Raw genomic sequence first — 12485 nt, forward strand, 5'->3', positions numbered from 1 at the left:
GATCTATAAAATAAAATACGCATCAATTGCACTTGAAAGCCAAATCACGATGTAATATTAGAAAAATGAACAAATATTTTGTTTAAAGTTTACACCATAAATATATTTCAGAGCTATGCTCCATCTTAAGTATGTTTTCCTTTTTCTTCTTTCATGTTGTAAAATTGGAGAAAAATCTGTTTGTAAATAGCCGCACGTTGTATCTCGGCAGTTTGGAACAAAAAAGGAAAACCTACTGAAGATGGAGTAAAGCTCTGAAATATATATTTGTTATAAATTTCAAACAAATAAAATATTTGTTCATTTTTCTAATGTTCGTTGTGATTTGGCTTTAAAGCGCACTTGATGTGTATTTTATTTAAATTAAATCAGCGTTTCTATATGGAATTCACACCCTTGACAAAGCAGATCAGTTATGTCAATGAGGGCACAAAAGGATGACGTCATTTAAATAGTGCAAGACACTGGCGAAAATCTTGGTCATCTATTAAAACTGAGACCATATTATTTTATGAAGCTCCATGTAGTCTTGTCAGCTGTAATTATAGAAAATAAGATGTCTGAAAAACCGATAAACTCTTCTATTGGTCACATGATAGTATTTATAAACCAAGAATGGTTTATAACGATTAAAATCTTTGGGTGACACAGAAATATGTTGGTAAGTTGAAATGCAGAATGTTCATTTCAACTCTTTTCAACATTTTTACTTTTAAAGCATGCGCAAATTCATTCGCAGCTTGAAGTGGTTCCATTTTAAATCTTATCTGTTGATAGCTTAAACAGTAGGGAACCTGGCTGGAGTGCTAAATATTTTGATTTCAATTTTAGCTGATGGCACCCAAGTAATTTTTTTAAACTTGAAATCAGTACTCTGTATTAGGTACAAAATGATATTAAGAGAATTGGCTCTGTAATAATAAATACGAAATCTGCACGAATTAAAATATTTAAGTGTATTTTACAACTGAACAGCGCTGGGCGCCTTCTGCTAGTAGAAAATAACAAAAACAAATGAGATTTTTGTAACTTGTTTCGTTTCTTAAATAGTTTCGTATTTTTGAACAGTTTTAGAACAAGAATGGTTAAGTAAAATTGAAAAAATATGCAAATATTTGCTTTATTCAAAAGACAAATTTTGACATTCGAAATTTAAATAAAACTCTGAGCATTTCACCCCCGTGGCTTGTACATAATCTAGACGCCTAATTTTCACAACTCTATGCATTAAATTAGTCTTTCAGCAATAAAGTGTCGAATGTTGTCTTACAACTAATGTATTGTCTGGTTTATCATTTTAGACTGAGACTTTACATATTCCCAAAGAATTCAAGCGAAGCTAAACTTGATGGGGGGGGGGGTTAAATCGCATGAACGGGATTTGCAGTTGACAGGTCCATTTTTATAAAAATATTCGTTCATCAAATGTTTTTCAGTAAATTGATCATGTATTGTGTGGCATGTGATTCCGTCCTGCTGAAACTGCATGAATTGCCAAACCAAGCTGAACTCGAAATAACTGATAGTTGTCAAATCTGTAATTAAAGAAAATCGTCGATTTAAAGTTCGTTGCCCCTAAAAATATCCAGCCTATATATGTGCAATTGTTGTTTGAAGTCTGACAATTCAACTTTGCAAAAAAAAAAAAAAAAAAAAAGAAAAAAAACCCTAAATAAGAGACAAAGTAACAAGAATTTGACAATATTGAAACATATTCTGGTGTGCAGAATAATTCAGGTTTTTATTTATTCTATAGTTAATGCTTATTAATGCCAGGAAGCCAATTTAGGATAGGTTTGCTGGCTGTCAGGTGAGACAACACTGATGAGCAGTAATGCTAAAAAATTTGATAAGCTGTCCTCTAAAATAAATTAACTTATCAAGAACTTGTTTACGTTGGACTTAAAAACTGCTCTAGTCAGCTGGGAAGCAGATCTACAGTATTGTGCCAAAGACGAGAAGTTCTGGGGGGGGGGCTTTTCTCATGGGATTTTCACCTAGCTCTAGGCACAGCGTAAGGGAGGCAGTTGAATGGTTGTAGCTAGTCTGGTATTTACCATGAATGCCTTACAGAGAGGACCATAAAGCAAAGCTCAGTCGAGCACCTATGAAAATAACTGCTTTTTGCTCTGAAAAAGAGGGAGCAGAGAGGAAAAGAATCGCCCATCAGATTTCAGTCTTTTCTGACTTTAAAGATACTACACTTTAATCTTGGACTAATGGAGATGTAAGATTGAAAATGCTTTAAGTAATGGGTAATTAAATTTACAAGCCCCCCCCCCTCAAAAAAAAATTACAGAATTTTAGGATAACTATTTTATTATTTATGTTTAACTTCTACTTCAGAAAAAACTCTTTGCTTATACACGATTTTTTTGCAATTCATTCCAGAATGTTTCCAGTTCAGATAACCAGCAAGATGAATGTAAGTAATATTTTACATATAGATAACTTTAGTACGGAGTGGGGGATTACAATCAATTCTTGACAAATTATCCTTTCTAAACTTTGAATTTAAACATGTAGACGATATTTGAATTCAATCTGTATAATATGCCAAACCTTGTGTTCGTACGTACGTTATCACCTTTCACACACATTCACAAGAAACATGAATTGGAACAAATACATTGCGGACACTACTATTGCTGCTGCAAAGGTGGACTCTCTCTACCGTGCTAGAAAATTACCGTATATACTTGTGTATAAGTAGAATTTCTGGGTGACGATTTTAAGGTTATTTTTAGGGAGTCGACTTATACATAGGTAATGTTTTTGGAAATGTTAAAGAGCGACTCTGCACTCTATCATAACATAGAAAACGCCATTTTGTTTGTGCACTCTGTATATACCGGTAATCCTAGTAATAAATCGCACTCCTTCCGAACCCCACTTTAGTGTGTTTACCATCATGTAAGCACATGTGTGATTTTTCAGTGAGAGGCGTAATAATTGAAATAGCTCTCGCAATGTTCTCTCTAGACGTGGCTATAGGCCTAAGTTCGATATGATGTATTCAGTGATATGACGTTTTGTTTAGGTTAGGAAATGTAGTGTTTACGACATGTCGTTCTCTCCTAAATTGCAAAAGTTTTAACAATTTAACGGCAACTATTTAATGAAACCATTTAATGGCACTTCATGCATGCATTCACATTATGGTATATTACGGCTCATGCAATGTATGCGTTTTTTATGGTATGTGAACATTATACGTAAAAACAGTAACTGCACCTGGAATCTATAACATGCCATTCATCAGAATGTCTGATTAGCAACATTTGCGTTCGTTGCATGTGCAGTGGGTTGAAAATCGAATAGACCACACTTGCATAAATGTACATATTATCGCTCGCAAATGCTGAGAAATGATTTGTCTTACAAAAAAGTACCAAAAATGAAATTATCTGTGCAAGGAAGAGCCATGAGACGAACCATTTAACTTGTCTAGAATTTACAGTCGACTTATACACAAGTAATAGCATAAATGACACCATTTTTGGTCTTAAAATGCACATCGACTTATACAAGTATATACGATACTCGCACTGGAGAGCATCCTATATTTTTAAAGCCACAATTCTTTCATGCATGTAGAATTGTTGCCACATCGCGGCTGGTGCATCTACTACTAGTCTCTTTCTCTCTTAAACAGGGTCCAAAACATCTAACAAGTCTTGCACTATTGGCAAACCTCCAACCTCTGTCCCATCGCCAGTGTTGCATCCCTGTGCCTGTTTTACAGATTTTAATGGGATGTGCTCTGAACTTGTGCTCCTTCAACGTACATGCTCCTGACTAACCCGACTAATAGCAAAATCCCACGCCTTCACTGTTGACATTTCTCTACTCTCGGACTGTCAGACTTTGGAATTCCTTTCCTGCTTGCTTGACTGTACTAATCTGAAGTTTAAATGTAATGTGAACAGACATCTCGCTGTTCCACGCTTCATAGTCCTCGGTTAGACATGATCTCAAATAATAGCCCTTTGTTCCAAGTGACAATAATGGGTGAAAAAGTATAAAAAAAAAGTTTGATCAGCCAAGATTTTATTTTACCTTAGCGACATTAAAACAATCACTAAACCTTACCCATTTTAAAAAGAATAATTCTAAAATGAAATGATCTCGTCCCATCGACTTAAATAATACAATTTCAAGTCCATTTCAAAACGTGACATTCGTTTTCTTGAAATGAATATTTTGTTGACAATTATTTTGCCATAAGACTATTGCTGTAAAAATAAATTGCTACAATTTTAAAGAGATGTTTGTTTTATGTAGCATTGAATATTTAACTGACATTTCATTATCTTTTGAAATATCTACCAGGGCCAATGTTACTATTTAAAAAAAGAATATTAAGTCTGTTCTACAGATTGGTGTAGAAAACAGGTCTTGCCAATAAGCATAACAAATCAAACTGAGGAAAGCGTGCTAAAAAGTAATATGCTTGTCCTGAATTAGTTTTTCAATGTCTCAAGTTCCAGACGTATAATCACGTTTCTAATCGCGTCCATATTTGAGATTATCACCTGTCATATAGTTTCAATTTGGACTGGATGGATTAAAGATTTTTTTCTGTTTTCTTTCCGTCACATTTACCTCTTAACTAATTGTGACAAACTCTTTGTCACTAAAATGCAAATATAAAATGGACGTATCTTACAAGCGTAAGTTCTCGTTCCTTGACAGCTGATGGTAAATGTTAAAGGTCGCGGTCAAAGAACGCGAGAAAAATATCTGTACAGGTTATAAATGTGCTTATCATTTAGCTAGATTAATAAATGATCCATCATTTAAAATCCATTTGGTAGTATACATGTAATATTGATGTGTCAACATTTTATGAATAAACCGAAAAAAATAGCCAAGAAATTTTACTTGAAGTCTTATCTAAAAGCGAAGGGTGCTTTTATAATACCGACTTTTAAATAGAAATTTTATTTAATTTAGTAAAATACTAGCCGATCACCCGGCGTTTCCTGGTCGTAAAATATGCACACATTTTAATGCAGTTTTCTTATAAACAGAAATACCATCTGAGCCTAAATCAAAATGTAGATTCCATAAACAAAGCTTCTTTCTTAGAAGTGCACGCCTGTGGAACTGTTCCGTTTGCCTGTTTCTCACCTGACTACAACTTGGATGTCTTCAAGTCAACATAAACAAGTTCCTGATAAACCGCCCCCTTAAGACACTTTGTCAGATTTCCATTACTAACGATTACTATATTGTCCCATCGATTACTGTACACGCATTAACCCTTATCCCCGAGTGGCCTCCGGGCCCTGATAAAAAAAAAATGTATTAAACATAGCTTTAAATTTAAAAAAAAAAAAACTAAAATCAACAAACATGGGTATGCATGCTGCTGAGATCGAAACCAAGACACACTGTCAAGTACGATAACCATTAGGTCAGCTCGACACGTTAAAGTATTTTCAAACCTACTTATCCTTAACATAAATAATCTGTTATATAAACGATTCACCTATGCGCATTTGTGAAACAGTTGACAGATAAAAATTTGACCCGCACGTAGCAATATTTCAATTTTTACCCCCTCCTTAGCAGCTTTTTTTTCCGGATGAAAACCAATTAAGTTTTCCACCTGTCTGAATACCTTATATACCAAATTTCAAGTCTGTAGATAAAAATTCGTTGAGCATACAGGTTGAACTGTCCACGCACGCATTCTTACTTTTAGATATATAACAAAATCAACATAAAACCATTTGTAGCATATAGATTTTTTCTTGCATTCTTCTGACCGACCATTAACGTTTACTCGACTTTTTCGGTTCTATGCAAACCGAAAACCATTAGACAGTTCAGTTTACTTGAAAAAAAAAAAAAAAGTTTGGAGGGCTGTACTAGCCTACATTCCAAATTCACTTTTTTTTCTCTCGAATAAAATTGAAACCGCTTTTCATAATCTTAATCATAAACGATTAAGACTATTGTAAGTAAGGTATTCCAGAGGGTAAATATGGTATTTTGGTGACTAATGTGAAAGAATGAAAAGAACATTGCTTGAACGAATGGGTCAAAAATGCATCTAGTTCAGAGTAGGATAAAAGATAAGCAACAATTCTCATCGTACTTTTAACGCCCATGCATGTAGTATTGTTGCCACACCTGGGGTGGTGCATGTACCACTAGTCTCTCGCTCTCAGACAGGATCCAAAAAGTATAATCTAATAGGTTCCACATTGTGAGCCAAGCTCCAACCTCTGTCCCATCACCACATTGTTGTACCATAATACCCGTTTAACAAATACTTCAATGGAATGTGCTGATAAACTTGTAGTACTTGTGCCTTTTCAATGTGCATACTCTTGACTAACCAGACAAGTAACAAAATCTCACCCCTTTGCGGTCCTGGATATGACCTAAAACTATATCCGATGGTGAGGGCCCCGCCTTGGAGTGTGGAGCCACCCTTTAATTGCCATTGCTCCCATATCCACTCTGGCCCGGAGTGGTAGTACCTGCTAGGGTCCCAACTATGGGTTAAATAGAATCCGACTTAAAAAAACAAATATACTCCATTAAAAATCGTTCCTCAAAATAACTAGATTCGGCATTAAATAAGCTGAAAAAGGTTGACATGCTGTAAAACAAAAACAACCAACCAACCCACCCCTTTGCTGTCGGTCGCTAGATGCTGGAAAGCTTTCTATTCTAATAGTTTCTTCCCTCTAACTTAAGTCCCAGTTTTCTGTTTCCTTGAGTGCACTAACTTACAGACGTTTAAATGTAATGTAAATAACTATCATCTCAAATAGTAACCCCTTAAGTTTAAGTAGCAATGTGCTTTGTTTGAATAAAAGAGTAAAAAAAAAAATAAAAAAAAAAATGGTTGAAATTGATTTTGTGAATAAATCCAAAGTGTTATATCTGTTCTGTCCCAAAGCAGAAATTCTCCTCGAAGGGCAATTTTAACCCTCTTCGACGAATCTAGTGCTTTTCAGGAATGGATTAAAAATAAAAAAAACAAAAAACTTAAAAACCGACTTTGCATCTAACTTAATCACAAAGAGATACGAAATAAAATATGTGCAAGCTTGGATTTTTATTAAATATACACTTTTAATTTGCAGTTGAACTGGAATCTGGATTAGAGCGTATTAATTCCTCAAGACAAAGTAATCGCTTGAAAAGAGCCATTTCTGTTAACTCTGACAAATCTGAGAAGCCTGGAAATGAAGAGGTAATGCACGCATACACATACACACATTCGTGCATGTACGCACACATACACACATAATAATGTCTGATCTTTTTATGAATGGTACTTCGGTTTTCTGCCTTTCTGATTTTTTGATTGAGTTTATCGACAGTTTCAGTTTCTCCTGCTCACTTTCCTACTGAGAAAATAGGATTTCCTCAGTTGCTATCCTCAGGATTTCCCTAATTTCTATCATAATTCCTCATGATTTCACTCGCACTGTTCTTTTGATGTTGGTATTTTGGAAAAAGTCAATATGGAAACCATTCTACCACTATTATATATGATATAAAAGGAACTGTGTATGCGAGAGTTCGTTTGTTCCTTATGGAATCTGAAACGGCTGAAATAATTTGGGGGAAATTTCACACAAAGGCACTTGCTGTGTTTGAGTTTTTACGTAGGTCTTGTATTGGAATATGTGCGATAAGTATCGAAAAAGTCTGATTAAGGAAGTCAGATTTTGACCAAAATTAAAACTTTAAATGCACTGGTAACGCTAAGGTGTATAAGTGTCATCACCGCACAAGCAGAAAGGCCCAACCTATAAAATCAACTGGGAATTCTTTTATAAAACAGGTGCGCGTTCGGAATGAATGTCTGCACAATTGAACCATGGTACTTGACTTTTGTCATTTTAAACTTTACCGTTTTTTATAAGATTATCTGTAAATAACGGCTTCACTTAGATTCTTTACAATGTAATGTAGACTGTCACTGTGGGAAGGCATGTGAACCTTCCTCCCGGTACACTGCGGTGAGGGAGGGGTCTCTAACAATCAGTTTCGGTAAAAATAAGCTATTCGATGACAAAAATATAGGATGAAACCTTTGTTGATCCTCATTCAATCCTGGACAACGTCCGGGTTCCCTGCTAGTATTCTCCAAGTCATTCAGAAAACATTCTACTTTTAAACTCTACACACCGAAGCCACATTTTGGGAAGTGTGTAGGTGCATTGTGGCTTATCGATGAAATAAAATTTGCCAATAAAACAAGATAAAACTGAAATCCGTGATATGCCTTTCATCCTCTATGTATAAATATTTGAAAAAAAAAAAAAAAAACTATTGATAAATTCTAAATGTGCTAAGACAAATATTAAAAAATTCGATGACAGAGTAGAAAGCCTACGTAATTCGCAATTGTATTTTTCAGTGTCACCCACACCTCCAGAAGAAAGACTTTAGAACTGAATTTTACTAAGTACTTTAACCAGTATGCCGCGGGTCCTTGCGAACTACTCCATTCATGGCTGACAAACGAGAGCATGCTAACCCCATGGCTTAAATAAAGGGTTCCGTTCAAAATTACACGCAGATGTCAGTTTAACAAGATACATCTGATGAGTCGAAGGTTACATCGACCGAAACATGAAAATAACGCTAGAGATGAAAACTGTAGTCCGAAGAATCCAAATAAGACCTCATTAAATTGTTATATAATGATCCCTCATAGAATCTTATCTGACAACTTTTTGCCCTTAAATAACTCCTTGATGGTAACAAACGCTGACGCATGTGACAGCAACTGCATTTCACATATGCAGATGACCAAGCTGTGGCGCGAGGTGACGTGCAGTGGAGGGAAAAAGGAAGACAAGGATAGACTTGAAACCACGTGGGAGGCGACATGCTGGCGAGATTTGAAAAACCCGTGTGACGGCGACTGGATTTGAGCAAACGTATCCACACGGGAGGAAAAAAACCTGTAAAACAAAGATGCAAGCGTAGGTTGCAAAGTACCATGAATAAATGCCTTTTATTTCAATCCACAAAAGCCGAGTAAAATTTCTTTCCTATTTTGTTTTGTTGCGACTCTGCCTGCAACATGTTGGTTGATATGCCGAATAAATTACATATCTTAGTGGAAATGTTAGGAATGAAATAAGAATAAATGTTGGGATGAAAGTAACTGTAACGAATATTCAAATTATCAGAATTGAAAAGTCCACGATTATATCACACAAAGAGATTGCCATGGAAATTATAGATGTTTAATCAAATACTACGAATGAATGTTGAAGCGATGAAGTAACTGCAGAAGGATGGAGACGCTGGTTAGATATTTCCCATTTTAAAAATTTAAGAGGAAGAAAAAAAGTTCGTTAAATTGCCAATGTTAACCGATCATAATTCATCTGTTCTCATTGCTAACATTTCTTCACCTTTTTGTCTACCAAAGTTAAATGCCGTTGATACTACTTATACCATAAAACTTGTACCTTTTCTCGCTTGCAGTTTTCGTCCCAGCATTATTTTTACGTTCCAAATATTTTTGCGGGTTAAGTTCACTACTTTCTAAACTTCAGTAAACTCTTCGTTTCTGCTTTTATATTTACTTGTTTTTGAAACTTGTTTGCATTTTTTAGTTTCTTAATCATGTTCTGAAAAAGCCAAAACAACAATCGTGCCCTCCCTCCCTCTTTCTCTCCAACTTCTGTCTGAAGATACTGGTTTCCTGACTTAGAACATTTTACTTTAGAAAACAAACTTTTCAAGAAATTGACAAGATTTTACTTGGAGGGCGGACAGAAAATATTCTAAATAGGAGCCACTATAAACTTTTTTACAATCAAATAGGGTTTAAAGTTTCTAATCTTAAATGATTGTTTAGAGGTTAATGTCGTTAAAAACAACCACCTTTTCAGTTTAACCGTTTTCAACGGTGAATAAACTTTTCCAAAATAAACCATGCCTAAGAATTTTTATTCTTAAAACTAGTTTAATCTGATTGTCCGAGCTTTGCTTCCACGAAACGTGAACACATTCCAGAGACTGTGCAAACTAGTAAATATAAAGTCAGGCTGTTGATAATATTTGTAGCGTAGAATGAGTGAAGACACGCAAATATGACCTTTGCTTAAAAAGAAATTCGAGTACAAAAGATCCTGATGTTCAGTTAGTGTTCATTTCTTTTCCGATTATTCGAATTTCGTTTCTAGTCTTGAATGTTATTCTCAAAGTTTCGGCCGATGTAATCTTTGACCTGCATCTTCAAATCGCGGAATCTACATGAAATTTACAATTGAATTCTTTAATCTACGGAGGTAGATTGTTCTCATTTCCTCAGCCGTAACCGGGTAGAATTTTTATAAATTGTCTTATTTTTAGTATTGCTTGTCGTGAGGATTGAACCATTAACCTTCAGAGAATTATTCAAAACTGATTTTTTTTTACTCTTATCCATTGTGCCACATGTTCATGTGAACCGGATAAAATAATTATAAACCAATAAAAAATATTTCGGAAGCAACTTTATTAATTTTGATGTTAAATGTGTTGCTTAGTTTAATAAAATTGGATAAAATATTCTCACGTCTCTATAAAAGGGTTAAGTTGTAAAGCTTTCTTTTTTTTTTTTTAACTCTGACTTGACGCATCTTATAAACTGACCTGCTCTAATTTTCCTCTTTTAGGAAGATGTGCCGCCTGCAAGTATAATGCGTGTGATAAAACTGAACGCCTCTGAATGGTACTTCATTGTTTTGGGTTGTTTGGGCGCCATTTGCACCGGAGCCATGAATCCTGCATTTGCAGTGATTTTCAGTAAAATTATCGCCGTAAGTTTATTTCACTAGATTTTTTTAACATTCGCTAAAAAAAAGAACTGTTCATTTTTCTTACTTTGGAACTATAATACATTTTGTTGTAAATTTAACATTTTTCCATGTATTTTTATCCATTTTATTTATATTCGGTTTTCCTTACTCCGTTGTTTTGTATTTTTAATATAAAACTTTTAGAAGTGATATACATTTAGATTTCATTTTAATTTAACAAGGCCGATAGCCATTAGTCATATGCTCTCGTGTAATGAATGAATGAATGAATGAATGTAGGATTGACATGAAATTCTTAAAGATAAACTAAAATGACCGAAAAATGGGCTGAAATGACTTAAATAAAAAGTAAATGACTTAGAATGACTTTAATGAACTTAGGGATGAATTGAATGACTTGAATGCTTAAAAAATAACAGGAATCCTTCAAAAACAACTTGAATGATCTGGAGAATGACTTGAATGGCTTTGAGACTGACTGGTTGTAAAGTGGGTGATCATTTTACATTAGATTAATACAAAAGTGATCCCTCACTTTATATCACAAAGTTACAAACATAAGTACAGCATGTAGTAAGAACAGATACTACACTTTTTTTTCTTGGCCAAAAGGCCAAGAAAAGCTTAAAAAGATAAGAACAGCATCTATTAACAGACCTTTAATCTTAACTAAAAAGGCCAAGCATAAGTGTTACATACAGACCAACCGATGGAGTGACTTAGTCGCTTACACGCGACTAAAAATCTATTAAAAAAATTTCAAACTCATGCATGGTAAACAGCTACAGTTATTACCCACTTACTATGCTATGAGCAAGACAAGTTTGCATTCAATAAATTATATAAAATGTAATGTCTGCATTAAATATGTTCAAAATTGGTTGATATGCCATGCAATAGCAAAATCTCTTTACTTTATATTGCAGATTTTTTTGTCTCCTTCAGTGGAAACATTCTCTTGTAGAGCTATAACATTATTTATCTCTCATAATACAGATTTTGTATTTGTCACTAAAAATTCGATGAAAATCAAGGAAACGTAAATTATGCAATGAAAAAAAAAACCTATCTGTTTTTAGGTTTTCATTCTGCCTCTTGAGCTGCGACAAGATGATATCAATTTGTATGTGATTCTGTTTGTGGTAATTGGTGTTGTTGCTGCCATCGGAAACTTTACACAGGTGAGCTATCTTATGTCTATCAGATTTTCGAAATAACATCTACTAAGCATTTAATCTCTTAAATCTATATTTGATTTTACCCAGCCAGTGAGATACGGAAATTTCATCCCGTGTCGTCAGATAAAATAAATCGCTCTTACCTCTGTACAATGCTGAATAATCAGATCTCATATATATATATTTTAAAATATTTAAAATATTATTATCCACTGACACGTGTTTCGTCGTCTACGACTCATCAGTGGCTGAATCTGTCGGTGGATAATTATATTTTAAAAATAATATATATATATATCGCTCCCCATGTGGAGGTACCAAATTGGTTAAAAGGAAAATTATTCCCAACTCGCATTTAGGTAAAAATGCACTTTCGTAAATAATTGAATTCATTCAAAACATATCGCTAAAAAATCAAAAAACACTATATATATATATATATATATATATATATAATTTCATATATTAGTTTGAAAACTTAAACTACCTAACCGTAAAGGGAGTTACTAAA

At 34.3% G+C, this 12485-nt stretch overlaps 1 protein-coding gene across 1 annotated transcript in view; it reads left to right on the forward strand.

Moving 5' to 3' along the window:
- The window catches only part of LOC145291074 (ATP-dependent translocase ABCB1-like), a 290243-nt gene that overhangs the window by 11072 nt on the left and 266686 nt on the right, over positions 1-12485 (forward strand). Inside the window, exons 10-13 of the mRNA XM_080136587.1 lie at positions 2392-2425; positions 7107-7216; positions 10653-10796; positions 11876-11977. Of these exons, the coding sequence (XP_079992713.1) occupies positions 2392-2425; positions 7107-7216; positions 10653-10796; positions 11876-11977 (390 nt within the window). The remainder of the gene's footprint in view (positions 1-2391; positions 2426-7106; positions 7217-10652; positions 10797-11875; positions 11978-12485) is intronic.

Source organism: Euprymna scolopes, chromosome 12, assembly GCF_053919585.1.
Source record: "Euprymna scolopes isolate OS-2025 chromosome 12, ASM5391958v1, whole genome shotgun sequence".
In the NCBI taxonomy this organism is placed as follows: Eukaryota; Metazoa; Mollusca; class Cephalopoda; order Sepiida; family Sepiolidae; genus Euprymna; species Euprymna scolopes.